Raw genomic sequence first — 14656 nt, 5'->3', positions numbered from 1 at the left:
CTTCTTGCCTCCCCACACCCGGCCCAGCGCCCCCACAACACAGTCTGCGCAGAGAAGCAAAGTGCAGAGCAAGGGGTCGCTTGCCTTTGTTGCCATAGGTCCTGGCGCAGTGGAACGCTGCTCCCCCATTCGGGATGGGCTCCTGGTGCCTGGAGACCTGGGGAAGGGGAACACCGTGGTGGGTTTTAACATGGACCTTTAAGTAGGAGGCAGAGGAGAAACCTAAACAAGACAAAAGGAGATGAGATCCCGCGGCCAGCACAGAGATACTTCTCTGCTTCCCCCATGCCTCTCCTCTGGCCGCTCTGGCTAGCACTCCCGGGTCAGCTGCACCTAGAAGGGGCCCCCTCCTTGGCTCAGAAACAGCTTCAACCACAGGAGCCACCTGGCTCAGGATGGGAGGTGGCACTGTCCTCGAATCAGCTTCTCTGCAGAGCCCGCTCTGCAAGGCTGCAGTGGAGGGCCCAGGCCAGCTGCCTGGAGAGATGGCCTGAGATCCTGCTCCTGCCAGGGCAGAGGCCAGATGCCTCCAGGCTTGCTTGGTGCCTCAGTAATGAGTGGTTTGAGCGAAATCCCACAGCCCCAGGTTAGCTGCAGGGACTAAGGTTAGAAATGTAGTGAGAAAAGTATATGGGGCTCCAGGGCAGCCATGGGACTCCGGCCAGCAGAATGCCCGCTCGACACGTGTAAAGGTAAACTGCACAACACACCAGATGGAGGCAAGATGAAATCTCAGAGGAATGCCTCCAGGAGTCCCTTTTCTTCTGTCTATTAGGACATATTCTATTTTGCTAACTTCCTCACCTTCAGAATTACTGGATTTAGTAACTGTTTAGACCTTTTGAAGAACAACAAAAAATAGGAACTTATGTTACAGGGGAGTAGTCATCTCTTATTCATGGTAGTCTTTTTGGTTCAGTTTTGGAGCATCCATCAGTTCTCTTAAGGAAGAAACAGGGACAATCTTTGTTTGTCTTTATTTTGGGGGAGAGGCCATCCAGCCTTCTCGGAGCTGCTACAGCCCAACCCAGATGCTCTGGTCACTTTGCGCTGTGAGATATCTCATGCTTGAAAGAGGAGATCTTGGGCCAACTTCCATGCGAGCCACGAGTCCGAGGATATGGAACCAGGCAGGCCGGTCAAAGGATTCTGACTTGAGTTTCGTAGGAAGGAACTGTGACACGGACCCCACCACAGTCAAGGATCCGAAAACGCCTTCAGCAGGAAACAAAGCATTTGGGTGTAAGGCCCACTTGGGGCGCCAGTGCCCTGATGGTGTCCCTTTAATCCACTCCAGATCTGGTTGACACAGTCTCAGGTACTTTGATTCCCTTTTTAAATTACAGTCACAGGCTAACAGTGGGACCCACTACTAACCGGTCAGAGGCTGGAGAGAACTGTGCAATGTCTGCACAAGACTTGCTTAAAAAAAATTCCAAATTGGCATGGCCTTTTGACTGCTGCTGGAATTGTAATAAAGGTTCACCTGTAGCGAGTGATGATGGGGCAACAGTGCCCACGGTACTGCATGCATTATTCTGCAGAATTCCCCCAAACACCCCGTGAGCTGGGAATTATGATTCCGTTTTATAGTTGAAGAGACAAGAGGCTTGGTGAGGTTAAGTAACTGCAGTCACACGTACAGCTACTAAATGGCGGAGCCTGGACTCCAACCCCAGGACCACGTGCCACCAGAACTTGGTCCTTAACTACTCGGCAGACTCTTTAATGGTTCCTGTGTCTTGGTCCTGGCCCTACAGACACCCCTTGCACTTTTGCAGTGGGTTTCATTATTACCATTTACACACATGTATTTCTCTGCCACACTGGTGGATGAGAACAAAGCTGCTGGTAGAGGGGGCTGACCTGTGGGAAGCTTATTTAACAAACATTCCCCTGACGGTAGCAGCTGGTGGTTCTGGAGGGAAATGGGGGGACTGGGTGAATTTTCCGTCCTTTCCTGACACAGCTACTCCACAGACCTGCCTAGACCAGATGCTGGTGTCTTGCCTTGCCTCTAGAGCAAGTTGTCCTATGCTGTAACCAGGTCTGCCTGGGACCAATTACTGGGAGACAGACTGGCTTAAGAGGGTCCCATATAAATATTCCTAAGAGGGAGGCAGTAGTCAGGAATGAGTAGACGAGGCTAATGGAAAAGAGGATCTTAGCTCTGTGTCTGTGACTGGGGCTGTGGCCCCTGGCAACAAGCAGGAGATATCAGGACTCTGATGATATCATGATGCCACTTTAGAAGGGAATTTTTTCTTTGTTTTTTAATCCCTTGTGGGGCCTCTGAAGTGGTATGAAGGCCTCTCTATGGAGTACTGGGGCAGGTATACTGCAATCAAAGGGGACAGGAAAGGAGCACCAGGATTATTATATTTACTCCTTGTGGGAAGAGCTATACCGGGGGAATACAGCAGATGCTCATTGAAAACTTGCTGTGTTTTCCTGAAAAACAGTCTGAGAAACACGTGGCTGGGTCTTCTTGACTTTACCCAAGCTGCAGACTGTACTATCTATAGCAAAACCACACAGTGGGGTGCTAGGAGTGGATCCACAGCTGCCACTTAAAGCCCAGAATTTAAACACAGAGCAACTCAGCAGCCAAGTGTTGGGATAACACGGAAGCTGAGTTTCTGAGAAGAACACATCTTTGAAGCCAGAAATATTTAGCCAGAATTCTGAACTCACCTGCCCATTCACCACTGATTAACCAAAAAGGCAGCTTGATCCAGGCACCAGAATGCTGGAGACACTGAGCACACATATGACTCCACTACAACCAACAAGCCACCCACCCTCACACTCCAGAGACGAAGGATTTATTACCAAAAGGCTACTGTTCCTCCACTGCAATTTCTTGCCTAGTATGCTGCAATTTGCACTCCAGAAGCAAATCCTCCTTTTGCAAGCTTCACATCCATGCAGGAGTCGGGGACTGCTTTCTCCTTGTCCAAACCTCGGTGGGGCCATGCCCAACTGAGCTGTGCTGGGGGAGGCACTAAGTAGATTTATGTCAGCTCAGTCCCAGGGAATGGTAGGCTGTCTGCATCCATGACTGGCATTGGTGACAACTTGTGCGCTCACTTCTGACTGGGCAGAAGGCTTCCTCTACCCTTTAAGCAATGATGTTTGAGTTCAAATGTTGTCTCCGTCAAAGGCAGAAAGCTATCCCTCTTCCTCATATCAGTACATAGGCATATATACAAAGACTGCTACAGAAATTTAAAAAGGAGGGAAGAAAATCACGGTGATCTACCAGGTCCTGCCTCCTTCACACTGTTCAACTCAACTTGAAAATAAGGGAACAAGCTTTTCTAGCCATCATACTCCTTCCACTGCAAATTATCTTCCTTTACAGATGGTATGACCCACGTCCTGTTATGTCTCTAGGACAAAGACAAAGTCATCTGTCTCAAGCGTGGGGCCAGGGCAGCCAGGCTGCCTCCCCTCTTTCCCATTCTTCACGGGCAGGAGCCGTTTGTGTGGCAAAGACTGAGAAGAGGCAGATCTAATAGGTAGTTAAGTTGATTGCTTAAGAATTGTTGGAACTGAAGGATCTCAAAGGGCACTTGGAAGTTCACCTGGTTCGACCTCAACCATCTGACCAGCTGGCTGATAGCAGCCTTTGCTTGAGTCCTTGTAGAGATAAGAACATTCATTTATTCGTGCAGCTCGTCCTGCATTCACAGCCTTGGTGGCAGGCAGGGCACGGATGTCCCAGAACTCTCTGCATTCCGATTCCTGTCTCAGTGTCTTTGGTGTCCTTATCCTCTTCCTGGAAGAACTGCCTTCCTCCTCCTTTTTTGGGGGGGGGGAGGGGGGGGAGGAGTCTCTTCCTATTTCTGCCCAAGAAATGCGTCCAGAGGTAGAATCCTGCTCCTTCTTTTCTGATAAAGACGGAAATTATCTTCTCTTCCTTCTCAGTACCCAGGGTGGGTTGGACCAGAGCCCTCTTTTGTCTTCTGGGAGGAATGGGACTTCCTGTTCTGACTCTGGGACCCAAAGCTGTTTAGCCTGTGATCCAGATCTAGGCTGGGCTTTTCTGAGAAAAGGTGGGCTTTGGTTTGACTCTTCTGGCGCCCTCACCCCAGTCATGCCCTGTGGCCGCTGCCCCAGTCCTCTTTACCAGCCCTGGGAAATACAAATCCTGACGTACACAAGTTGTTGGCTTTGCCACATCAGCTGTCTGCTAACTGGGTCGACTTCCCCTGCTATTCCCTGCTGCTCTCAGTTCTTCTTTCCTCCTGAGCTGGGCCCCCAGGGGCTGTGCCCTGAGTCTCCCGTCCAGTTCTCGCCCCACTCTGCAATCTGATCCAGGCTTTCTGAATCTCATCATTAGCATCCTTCTCCGCTCTCGTTGGTTTCCCACCTCTGGTCTCTGACCCTAGTTCTCAAGCTGAGAACTTCAACCTTGAAAACTTGACAAAATGCCTGCTCATGGCATGCTGCAGCAGGTTTAGAGTAATTTGGGGGTGCTGTCAGGAAGCCAGGCGAGGATGAAGCAAGACAAGAAACCACCTTTTTCTAGAGCTGGAGCAGCCATGTCAAGATGGTCAGCTACAGCCTGATAACTCCCTGCATGCATGACCCGGGGGAAGCTGCTGCCAGAAAGGGCTCTACTGACATGTCAGAAAATAGGACAGATGCTTAAGCAGCTCTTATTACCACCTCCCTGCTTTCACAGCTGGTTTCCTGGTGGCACAAACATCGACATCCAGTGGCCTTCAAGGCAAACCCAAGGAGTACAGTCCCGGGGGAAGACCCAGCTCCAGGGCACCAAGGACACCCAGGTACTCAGCAGTCTCCCTCCACCAGCGACCTCAGGGCACAGAGAGACAGCACAGGCACCCAGAGATTTCAGCCAAGGACTGCAGGGGTGTTGTGCCTGGTCCAAACCAGAGTGTCAGCAAGCTGTGTCCTTCCTAACACTGTCACAAAGTGTAAGAACGGGGCCTCCCAAGTGTGCAGCTCCATGTGGGGTTCAGAGAACTTTCACCTACCTTGTCTCCCGGGATCCTCGCGACAACCCTGTGAGGTGGGCAAGGGGGGTGTTCTTAACCCCATCTAAGAGATGAAGAAACTGAGACTAAGAGAGGGGAAGGGAGAGCTCAAGGTCACATAGTAGGGCGAGATAGGTCTGGGATTAAACCCTGGGTCCCCCGACTCCTGGTTCAATGCTCAATCCACGAAGCCACACTCAAGAGTTCCAGAAGCATTGGGACAAGAGTGTCCCAGGAGATAGGACTTCCCAGCAATGTCCCCACCTGGCCAAAGCAAGTGCATCGTGCAGAAGCATCCTCAGGCCCACCACAGACAGCCGTCCCAACCTTCAGCACAGATACGGCGCAAGCCTCCTCCACTGACACTGTGCTTGCAAAACACAAACTCCAGCCCTTCCAACCGCCAACAAGCCCTGGCAGAAGCTCAGGGGCAGGCCCGACTTCATCCAATACAACACCGAGGGCACAGAGCCAGACGCCACCTAGGCCGACCTCGGCCGCAAGCACGCTGCCTTGCTCAGAGCACCTTCCACTTTCCTCTCTCGGCAAGACCACAGTCTACCTGGGTTTGGGCTCTTTTCTGACCATCTGTGTTAGAAAGTTTCTGCCCCTTGTCCGTCTCCAGAGTAAACCTTCCCTGGCTGCCGGATTTCACATGCCAGTGAATCAGCCAGCAAAAGCTCTCAAGCAGGACCCCTTTTTTCTCCCACTGCTTGGGGCCTAGTGACTCTCCCACCAACCTCAGTAGTTCAGTGGTATCTACAAAATGCATCCATCCTGCCACCTGAGCAGCAGATGTGCTACGGGCCCAAGCTTGGGAACAACACTCTCTCCTTCTGTTCCCACTTGCTGATCTGGGAACTCCCAGTCCAAGCACCCCGAGTTGCTTGGGAAGAAAGGGGTGGCAAATAGCTAGCTGGGCGATGAAGGCGTTTATCACTCAGTGGGAAGGGAGGCCCAGCTGTGCAAAGAGTGGAGTCTGAGGCAGGGTGGTCAAGACACCCCCCGGCTTCCCATATGAGCTCAGGCCCATCCTCTGGAAGTGAGGAAACGGCAGGCAGATTACCTCGGTTACAGATACTGCAGAAGTTGCTGGGCCCCTCGCTGTGTTTCTTCAGGTGGTCTGCCATGTACGCTGCTCGCAAGTACTTCCCACACACCTGGCAGGGCACCTTGTCTTCATGACAGGCCAGGTGGGAGCGCAGACGGTCTCGGGTGGCAAAAGAAGCATTGCAGGTCTGAGAGCAGAAAGAAAAACAGGATGAGGTGACAACTGGCATTCCACATCTGAGTCCCCACCAAGCACACCATGAAGCAAAATCCGTTTCCAGCCAACACATGGATTCCCTGTATAAGGAGAATTTTAGAATGTGGCCCAGCCTTTCTCCCCAGAATGCCAAGTAGATACTCTTATTTCCCACGATGCCTCCTCATGGGACGCTTGAGTTAGAATTATTGGTTCCAAGTGGCTGCTGCCACATGCCCAGAACATAGCATGCTAAGTTCTACGCTCCTCTACAAAATGAAGATTAGGCATTTGTTCACTCCCAAACACTAAGAATTGACTTTAGTTGCATTGACCATACATGAATTTACAGAAGGGTTATTGGCATATAAACACCAGTCTTCCTGTTCTCTATCCTGGGTTTCCCCTCGTTGCTTTATACAAAGAATTCAATTGATTCACTGTATTCAGAAGTGACATTAGTCTTGGTCACAAGGAAATGGAAAGGAAGGGCAGGACAAAGCACAGAGATTACTCTTCATAATATTCTTGTGAGTTTGTATTGAAAAAGCAACTGATAAAATGATAGTATCAATCCTGCTAACGTGAGAATTAGCAGAGAGAACAAGGGTGGAGGCTTCGGGAGCATTTGTGAAGCACTGAGTTGGGGAAGTGCTGGTAATAACAAGGATGATGATACTACGCTGTGGTGACTGAGCACCCATTCTGTGCCAGGCAGGCACCACGCTTAGCCTTTTGGAGGCGCTTATCTCATGCAATCCCTCCTTACAGCGGCCCTGAGGCAGGCCATGTGATCACCCTCCAAGAGACTGTGGCCATAAAAAGCTGTAGTCTGAGCACCAACACACACACTCTCAGGGGTGGACAACTCAGGAGCTGAAGGTCAGCACCAGCTCCCTGGGAGGGCCGCCCAGATCCCCAGGCATTTGCTGTACCTGAGGACCTGACTCAGTCTCCATCCCTATCTCCCCACAACATTTCTTCCTCAGCTGGGGCTCGCAGAGGTACCCCAGCCTTGGGGGTCACAGAATGTCGGGAAAGCCTTCAGGAGAGTTGAATCCAGTGACTTTCAAGCTATTTTGGTTCCATGGAGGTGTTTCAGGGGTTCTAGTCAAGTTTGACATTTATGTTCTCTATGTGTGTGTCCTCTGACCACCTCCAGACTCAGTCAGGGCAGCTTCTCGTGACTGAAAGGTGCGGAGACTTGTTACCACAGTTTACTTGGTGGCCTGGACTCCCCTGATAGGGAGAGGTGACAGGATTGGTGCAGGGAAACTCAAGCACTTAGATGACTCAGAAAGCATCATGGGTACTTGGTCCCATGGCCACAGGTGGGCCCTACCTCAGTCAGGGGCCTCATGACCCAATCACAGGTTACTGTGGGGGGAAAAACTCTGGACCTTCCACCTAGCCCACCAGCCTGTAAACCAGAACAAGGGCTGCCGTAAACACCCTCAGGAGAAAGGAGTGCACCTGTGGATTTGTCTGGAAATAAGAGCCGACTTTGCAGCCAGTGACCTGAGAACCACCCTCCCATGATGAGAGGCAGTGTGGTCTAGGTCTCAGATCTCAAAGGAATCAACTATGGACCAGGTGTAAGGAAAATGCAGCTGAAAGCACACATTCATCCATCTTCCACGGTCCCTGGGAGAGGGCACCACTAGAGGGATATAAAAGAGATGCCATGTTTCTCTTGCCAACCTTCTTTTGGGATCTGTCCTTTAAAGCATTGCCTGTCACACTTTGCCACCTAAAGATAATGGATAGCCAAACCTGAATTATCCACAAGTGGATTATCCATTTGGAGGATTAGCTAAGCAAAATTAAAATCCCAGACTGGGCTGACTTCCCCCACCCTGTCCTCCATTGATTATCTCTCAAGGAATGAAAGCTAACTTTAGCCTGAGCAAACATAATTAGGGATGTAAATCTGCTGCTGGGAAAAAAAAACACAAACAAAACAAAAACTTTCACTGTGTTACAAAGCCAAGCTGAAGTGATTGTTGGCTTCTCTATGCCAGAATTGACCCTTTGTGGCTGGAGTCCCCAAGGTTTTCTGGAAGAATTGTGAAAGTGTACGAGCGCGAGCCTAGGCCTGCCAGAAGTTCAGACAACACAGAACATAAAGAGCCTGGTCACACGACCCAGGAGAGAAGGGATAGAGAAGAATGGCTGAGAGGAGACAGATCTCAAAACAGGGGACAGCTGGCACCTCCATGCTGGGGCCACACAGGAGAAAGGTGCTTCCCATCCTGGAGGCAGGGAGAGGACAGAAGGACCCCAGCAGGACAAGAGCAAGCCAGTGGAAGCGTGCCCTGATGGCTGGTGGTGCTCGGAATGGCCACCTGCCCATGGCTCTGTGCTTGGGCAGCCTACTATTGTTAGGAGGCACGCCTGTGAGGTCCCAGGCCAGCCACCCTGAGTTTGGGTCACCTCTGGTCATCAGCATTCAACACTGAGCCCCAGTCATGCTCCCTTCCCTCCCCAGCCAGTTTCTCCTTGTCCCAGACTTCCTAAAGTTTTTCTTCCCAAGGGTTGAGCGGGTTATGAATGGGGCCCACATGGTACCAGGTACACGCATGCACACCCAAACTCTGGTGGCCTTTAAAGTCTGGTAGCCTCAGGAGGTTTCTTAAGCAGCCTTTTCCACAGCCCTGGAAAGGTCTAATGGCAATGCACGGAGGCCCAGTGCCATGGGCCGTGCTGGCCACCTTCTTCTTGAGGGTGTCAGCTCCCTTGTTCCCACCTCAGTTCACTCCTTCTCTAATGTGCTATCCCTCCAGCCCAAACCACCCCAACTCGCCCTTGAGAAGTGGGGCCACGGGAAGCAATGGGAGAGGTCTGAGCTGCTCTAGCCTCTCAGCTTCAGACTGAATTCCACATAGGGGAAATGTCCCAGCCCACTGCACTCATAGGTCTAGCCTGGGGCATCTGGGCCAATCGACACTCGGGCCAAGCCCCAAGGAGACCTGTGTGTCACTGAGGCTTCATGCCCCAACGTTTGTATGGCCTTTTCACTCCAGCTGTGGCACCAATCTCTGTAACTTGCCCCTTTTGTCCTCTGTGACATCAGGAGGGGCTGAGAGGTATAGCCCGTGCCCAGCTCTGCCAGGGGCCCAAGGAACCAACCCCCAAAGAGCTGTCTCTTCACTTCTGATGCTTTCAGAATACACACCATGCAAAACAGATGCCCCCGCTGTTTAACCAAGCCCAGGCACACCTGGCTGGCCAGCCCAGAGCATGAGAGCCAGCATGTCTTCACCTGCTGGGTCAGCGTTACAGAGTTCTGGCTATGGGGCTGGAGGTGGGGCCCGGAGGTCTGCGAGAGTGTGTGCTGAGGGGCAGGGCAGGATCAGGCTAGTACACCAAGGGACAGTGATGTCAGTATTATGACACAGACCAAGGACAAAACACACAAAGCCTCAAATGTTAGAATGAAAACTTTTATCATCACTCCTGTTATCCACATGGAGCCTGCAAGGGCTAAAGGGCACACCACTGGGATCCAAGAAGGGTCTACATCTGCTTTATCAGCCCCCAAAGCCACATATCGGGGTGACCCAAAATAAAGCTACTGATTAGTCTAGTTCCTGAGCAGACCTGCTAATAAACCTCAAAAACACAAAAGTCTAATTCAGTAGCCAGAAATGAAAGCAGGACCTGTCTGAGTGGGAAGGGGAGAGGGCAGCACAGGTTGACCCAGTTGGAGTTGGACCAGAGTCTCCTCTGGAGGGGTAGTCACTCCTAGAGTAGGGGGAGGGGTGGCCAGGCCCCATTCTAGAAACCTCACGCCTTAGGGGAGCTGATGCCAGAGGAGGAGAAGCATATAAGCCGGTGGCTTAGTTCCCAGGAAAGCACCAACCTCCAAAATCACCTAGGCAAAGACAGACACTCAGGGGTACCATCTGTTAAAGGGGGGAAAAAAGGCAAGAGAGCCCAGAAGGAAACCTAGAGGCTGTGGGGGGACCCCGAAAGAAGCTCCCTGCTACCCCCATCTGGAGTCCCTGAACTGGGTAAAACTCCAAGCCACACAGGGAGGAGTTGGGCATGGTGGGCAGGAACCATCTGCTGGCCTCTCCCAAAAGCAGGAGTCTTAGAGCAACTGCCACTCCCATTCCCCTCCACAGAAAACCCTCTCTGGCGAGGCCCAGGCTAGCCGACAGGCCACTGGGTAAAGGCCCGGCTGCCCTCTGGGGCAGTCCAGCCCTGCCTCAGATATCCCGGCGGGGCTGGGCAGAAGAGAGCGTTGCTGGAGTGTGCTGGGCCCAGGTTTTCGAGGGCAGGGAATGGTTTTTTTAGAGAAAGGGAAAAGGCGGTGTCAGGAACCGAATGGGACGACCTCCACAAAGCAGGCTGGGCAAAGTCCCATGATGGCAGGTCGCTAGGAAGAGATTCCAGGGGCGGCAGGCCGCTGCTGCTCCCAACCCACACCTGGAAAAAGGGCAGAGAGTGCAGGTTACCCCCCCAGGCCACCGGGCACGCCCCCACTGCCCTCTGGGCTCCTCCTACTCTGCCAGGCTGCTCTGCACACTACCTGGGAGGGTCAGAATGTGCTCCGTGATGAGAGAATCAGAGACAGAGAGAGAAGGCAGTGAGGCACAGATGGATCCCAGCAGGCCCACCCCAGGGTCGCTGTCCTCGGAGTAGGCCACCTAGCCTGGTGTCTGTGAACACCGCGCACATCTGGCCCCTGGGGGCTCTTTGCCCTACCTGCAGGTCTCTCTGAACCCTCCCTCCTTGCTACCAACAGGATAAAGAGAAGCAGGTTACTCTACCAGAGGTTGCAAGTAAGCAGCCCACAGCCCCCTCTCTCCCTCAGATGGTGGGAACTTGGCATGGGAGAGGGGAGATAACCGAGGAGAAAACAAAAGCGTGTTTTCCATCCACACAGGAATGCTCAGTGGCCAGGAGAGGAAACTCAATTTTCTGGGGACCACAGGGCTCCCAGGTATTGTTCAAGCAGACAGACCAAGGGGGAGAGTCTTGCCCAGCCTTCCCTACCTGCTGCTACACAAAGAGCTCACAAGGAGAGGAAACAGCCTCGCTCTCCAGGCCTCAGAAGCCCTGGCTGTTTGCTCATGTGGCTCAGGATGGGTTAAACAGGTGCCAGTGCTCAGAGATGAGCCCACCCACTCCCTACCTCCTTCATGTCCCTCCTCCCTCCCGCCACTGCCTCATGCCCTAAGCTGAGGGGACCCAGGAGAAGCTCCAGCTCAGGTCAGGGTGCCTGGCAGACAAGGGGCAGAGTTGTTGGCTGGACTACCAGGAGCCCTTTACAAACCCTTCCCTCCCCACAGTGGCCCCTACAAACTGCTGGGAACCAGAAGCCGGGCCCAGTGGGGTGCCAGTGCCCCCAAAAGACGACACTTGTGCAATGTGGCCCACCATCCAAGGAGCTGGCAAACACCAGGAGAGGAAAGCCAAGCAACAGAGTAAAGACAGAGATGGGGTGGGAACCAGGACCCAGCAACCAGGAAGGAGGGGACATCAGCGGTGGGGGGGAGAGGGCCAGGGGAAAGAACAAAGGAGAAGAGCAGACGGAGGGTGGAGGGATAGAGGGGGAGGTGTGCAAAGCGGTGGTCAGTCAGCCGGCCCAGCACACACATCAGCTGGCTCATGGCCACGGCTGTGAGAACAGCAGCATTTTCTTTCAGCCCACCTCTGCCCTGGCCCGGCCCCTACCTGACACTTGTGAGGCCGCTCAGAGGTGTGCACCTGCTTGATATGTCCGTTCAAGTGATCGGGCCTGGAAGAGAGAGAACCAAAAGAGACTTTAAAACTAGACCTCAAAAGATGGGGCCACAAACTTGGCCAAACCCCCAACCCACGGCCTCACACGCCCTGCTGAAGAGGACTCTCTCCCCCTCACCCAGCATGACAAAGACAAAGTTCCCACCCAGCTCTGGCTCCACAGGCCCAGGCCTCCCTGCCCTGGTTTTCTCTAGAGGGGGAAGGGAAGGGAGCGTTTGTCTCTGACCTTGCTCACTGACCCACCGCCCAGAAACTCCGTGATTTCTAGGACCCGAGGAGGTGGCTTTAGAACGAGACAGGGCTGCCTTGCTGCAGCCTTTCCGGGAGGGGGTATGTGAGATTCATTGTCCAGACTAAAGCCCCTTAGAAACTCAGTATTCCCCTCCCCCAGCCTCTCCCGCCATGGCAGCCAATGAATGCCACCCAGATGGAATTCAGTCCCCAGAGGCCAAGGGATGGAGCCTTAAATCCCCAGCTGGGCTGGTAAACCAGATGCCCGCCAGAGCAGGTGGGCAGGGGCTGCCTGACCGGTAAGACTAGTTCCTGCTTGGGGCCCCTCTGAGGGAGTTCTCCATCCCTAGGTTCACACACACAAGGTCCTCAGTATCCAGGCAAGTTAAAACCAGCCTTTTCTTCTGAATAGTCTCTTAAGAGGAGAAACAAAACCACCCTCCGCTCCCAGACAAGTCCTCAGTTCCCTATCAGGCTCACTAAAAAGTGAATCTAAAGAGCCGTCTTGCTTCCCCTTCCTCTCTCTCCTGAGAACATAAAGGAGATCTGTGGGTGCACTTAGGCTCTGGACCCACCAGGTCAGAGCACAGCAAAGGTTTCGGTGTTAAGAGAAGACTCTAGGTGCCCTGTGATCCCGGGGCTGTGAGGGGCAATGCTAAGTCTACCGATACCGCCAGTGCTCTGTGCTGGGGGATTTGGTGGCATAAGAGTGTAGAGTCCGAGATGCACTTGTTTCAGTCCCTCCCTCGGCAGCCATTCAAGCGGGGAAAGTCGCTGGAGGAGCCCAGCCTCCCGCCCCCAGAGGGGGCCCCACGCCTGGTGCCGGAAACACAAAGGGAGCCCAGGGAGAAGAATGGTGAGGCCCGGTGGCTGTGGCCTGAGGAATCCGGCCCCTTCCCACAAGGCCCCGAGGCAGAGACAGTAGGGCACACCTAGTGCCAGAGAACTTCCCTGAGGGAAGAGAAAGCAGCTCGAGGCCACACCATCTCAAAATCAGGGCCATTAAAACACTCTCCCCCATACCTGACATGGCCCTATAACGTCAGGGGACCCCCACAAACCCCACATCCCCAGACCTTGCCAAAGACCTGTCCCATGAGCCAGGAATGGGACAGGTCATGGGGAAGGGCACCATTCCTCACCTGGAGAAGCCTTTCCCACAGCTCTGGCAGATGTAGGGCTTGCCCACGGACCCATCATGGGACCGTACATGGTAGGACATGCGATCTTTTCTCTTGAACCGCAGCCCACACACGGGGCAGGAATAGGGCTTCTCTCCCGAGTGGGAAAGCTTGTGCCGATTGAGATGGTACACATCACGGAAGATCTTGCCGCAGATCTCACATGCCACCTGCTTCCTGGTCCGGCTCCTCTTTCGGGGGCCGTCGGGGTCCTCAGAGATGGGAAGCCCATTCTCACCCAGCCTTGGAGGAGGAAGGTCGATGTAGCCCAGCTGGAGGCTAGTAACACCATGCTGGGCCTCATGCTGCCGGAGCCTGTTGGCATCAGTGAACACCTTCCCACACAGGCCGCATGGAAGGATGCCTGCCTCCCTCAGGCCCCCTGGGGACCCGAACATTGAGTCCAGCAGGTTGGCCTTCCTTGGGCGGCCCCGGCCTCGCTTGCCAGTCAGGGGAGGGGCACTGGATGCCACATTAGGGAATGGGGAAGTCAGCAGTTGGGGGGACAGGGGTCCAGCCACCATGGGCAAGCGGTCCACCCCAGGTAACACAGGCAGGGAGGCTTGGCCCGCAATGGCAGCCCCAGCCGCCCGGGCTGCCTCCTCCTCGGGCTGCATGCTGCCTGCGATGCCATTGCTGTTGGCTGCCAAGGCTGCCCCGTTGGTCATGTCCAAAGGGAAGCCCAAGTCCGAGGTCCCAGGGGGGCGAAAGAGCATGATGTCGGCCCGGGCAGGGGGCACCAGGATCTGCACATTGGACTGTTTGATGACTTCCTGGCAGATCTCAATGACCGACCTCATCAGCAGGAACTTGGCGGCTGTCATGAGCTCGGGGAAGCTCTCCAGGCGAACCACGATGCGGGAAGTGTAGGCGAAGTCCAGGATGTCTCCGAACACCTTGGAACTTATGGTGTGCATCTCCAGCTCCCGGCTGCCCCCAGCCCCGCCGCCTGGGGCTGCCGCTGCGCCCCCCACGTCAGCAGGACCCCCGTCCGCAGCTCCGCCGTCGCCCAACTGGGCGCTGAACACCGACTCAAAGTACTCGCTGCAGGCGGCCAGCACGGCGCGGTGCGCTGGGAAGCTCTCGTCGCCCACCCGCAGGAGCACGTCGCAGAAGCGCCCGCCGTTTTTGCGCTGCTGGTTCAGGTTGTGCAGCATCTCCGTGCTGTGCCTGCTCACCTGGTAGGTGTAGCAGCCCGACGGGCCGCAGGAAGCGTCGCTCACCCGCTCCATGGCCGCCGC

At 54.1% G+C, this 14656-nt stretch overlaps 1 protein-coding gene across 6 annotated transcripts in view; it reads right to left on the bottom strand.

Moving 5' to 3' along the window:
- The window catches only part of PATZ1 (POZ/BTB and AT hook containing zinc finger 1), a 17537-nt gene extending 2881 nt beyond the window's left edge, over positions 1 to 14656 (bottom strand). For 2 of the 6 annotated variants that reach the window (XM_070628482.1, XM_070628483.1), the window contains exons 1-4: positions 13377 to 14656; positions 11935 to 11998; positions 6073 to 6244; positions 85 to 222 (exon numbers count right to left, since the gene is read on the bottom strand). In XM_070628482.1, the coding sequence (XP_070484583.1) occupies positions 85 to 222; positions 6073 to 6244; positions 11935 to 11998; positions 13377 to 14647 (1645 nt within the window). In that variant the 5' untranslated portion in view covers positions 14648 to 14656. Of the gene's footprint in view, positions 1 to 84; positions 223 to 6072; positions 6245 to 9681; positions 10684 to 11934; positions 11999 to 13376 lie in introns of those variants that run through there. The other 4 variants (XM_070628484.1, XM_070628485.1, XM_008542185.2 and 1 more) reach the window with 3 other exon arrangements.

Source organism: Equus przewalskii, chromosome 7 (genome assembly GCF_037783145.1).
Source record: "Equus przewalskii isolate Varuska chromosome 7, EquPr2, whole genome shotgun sequence".
NCBI lineage: Eukaryota > Metazoa > Chordata > Mammalia > Perissodactyla > Equidae > Equus > Equus przewalskii.
Note: the sequence above shows the minus strand (reverse complement) of the source record. Positions and strands in the feature narration are given on the sequence as shown.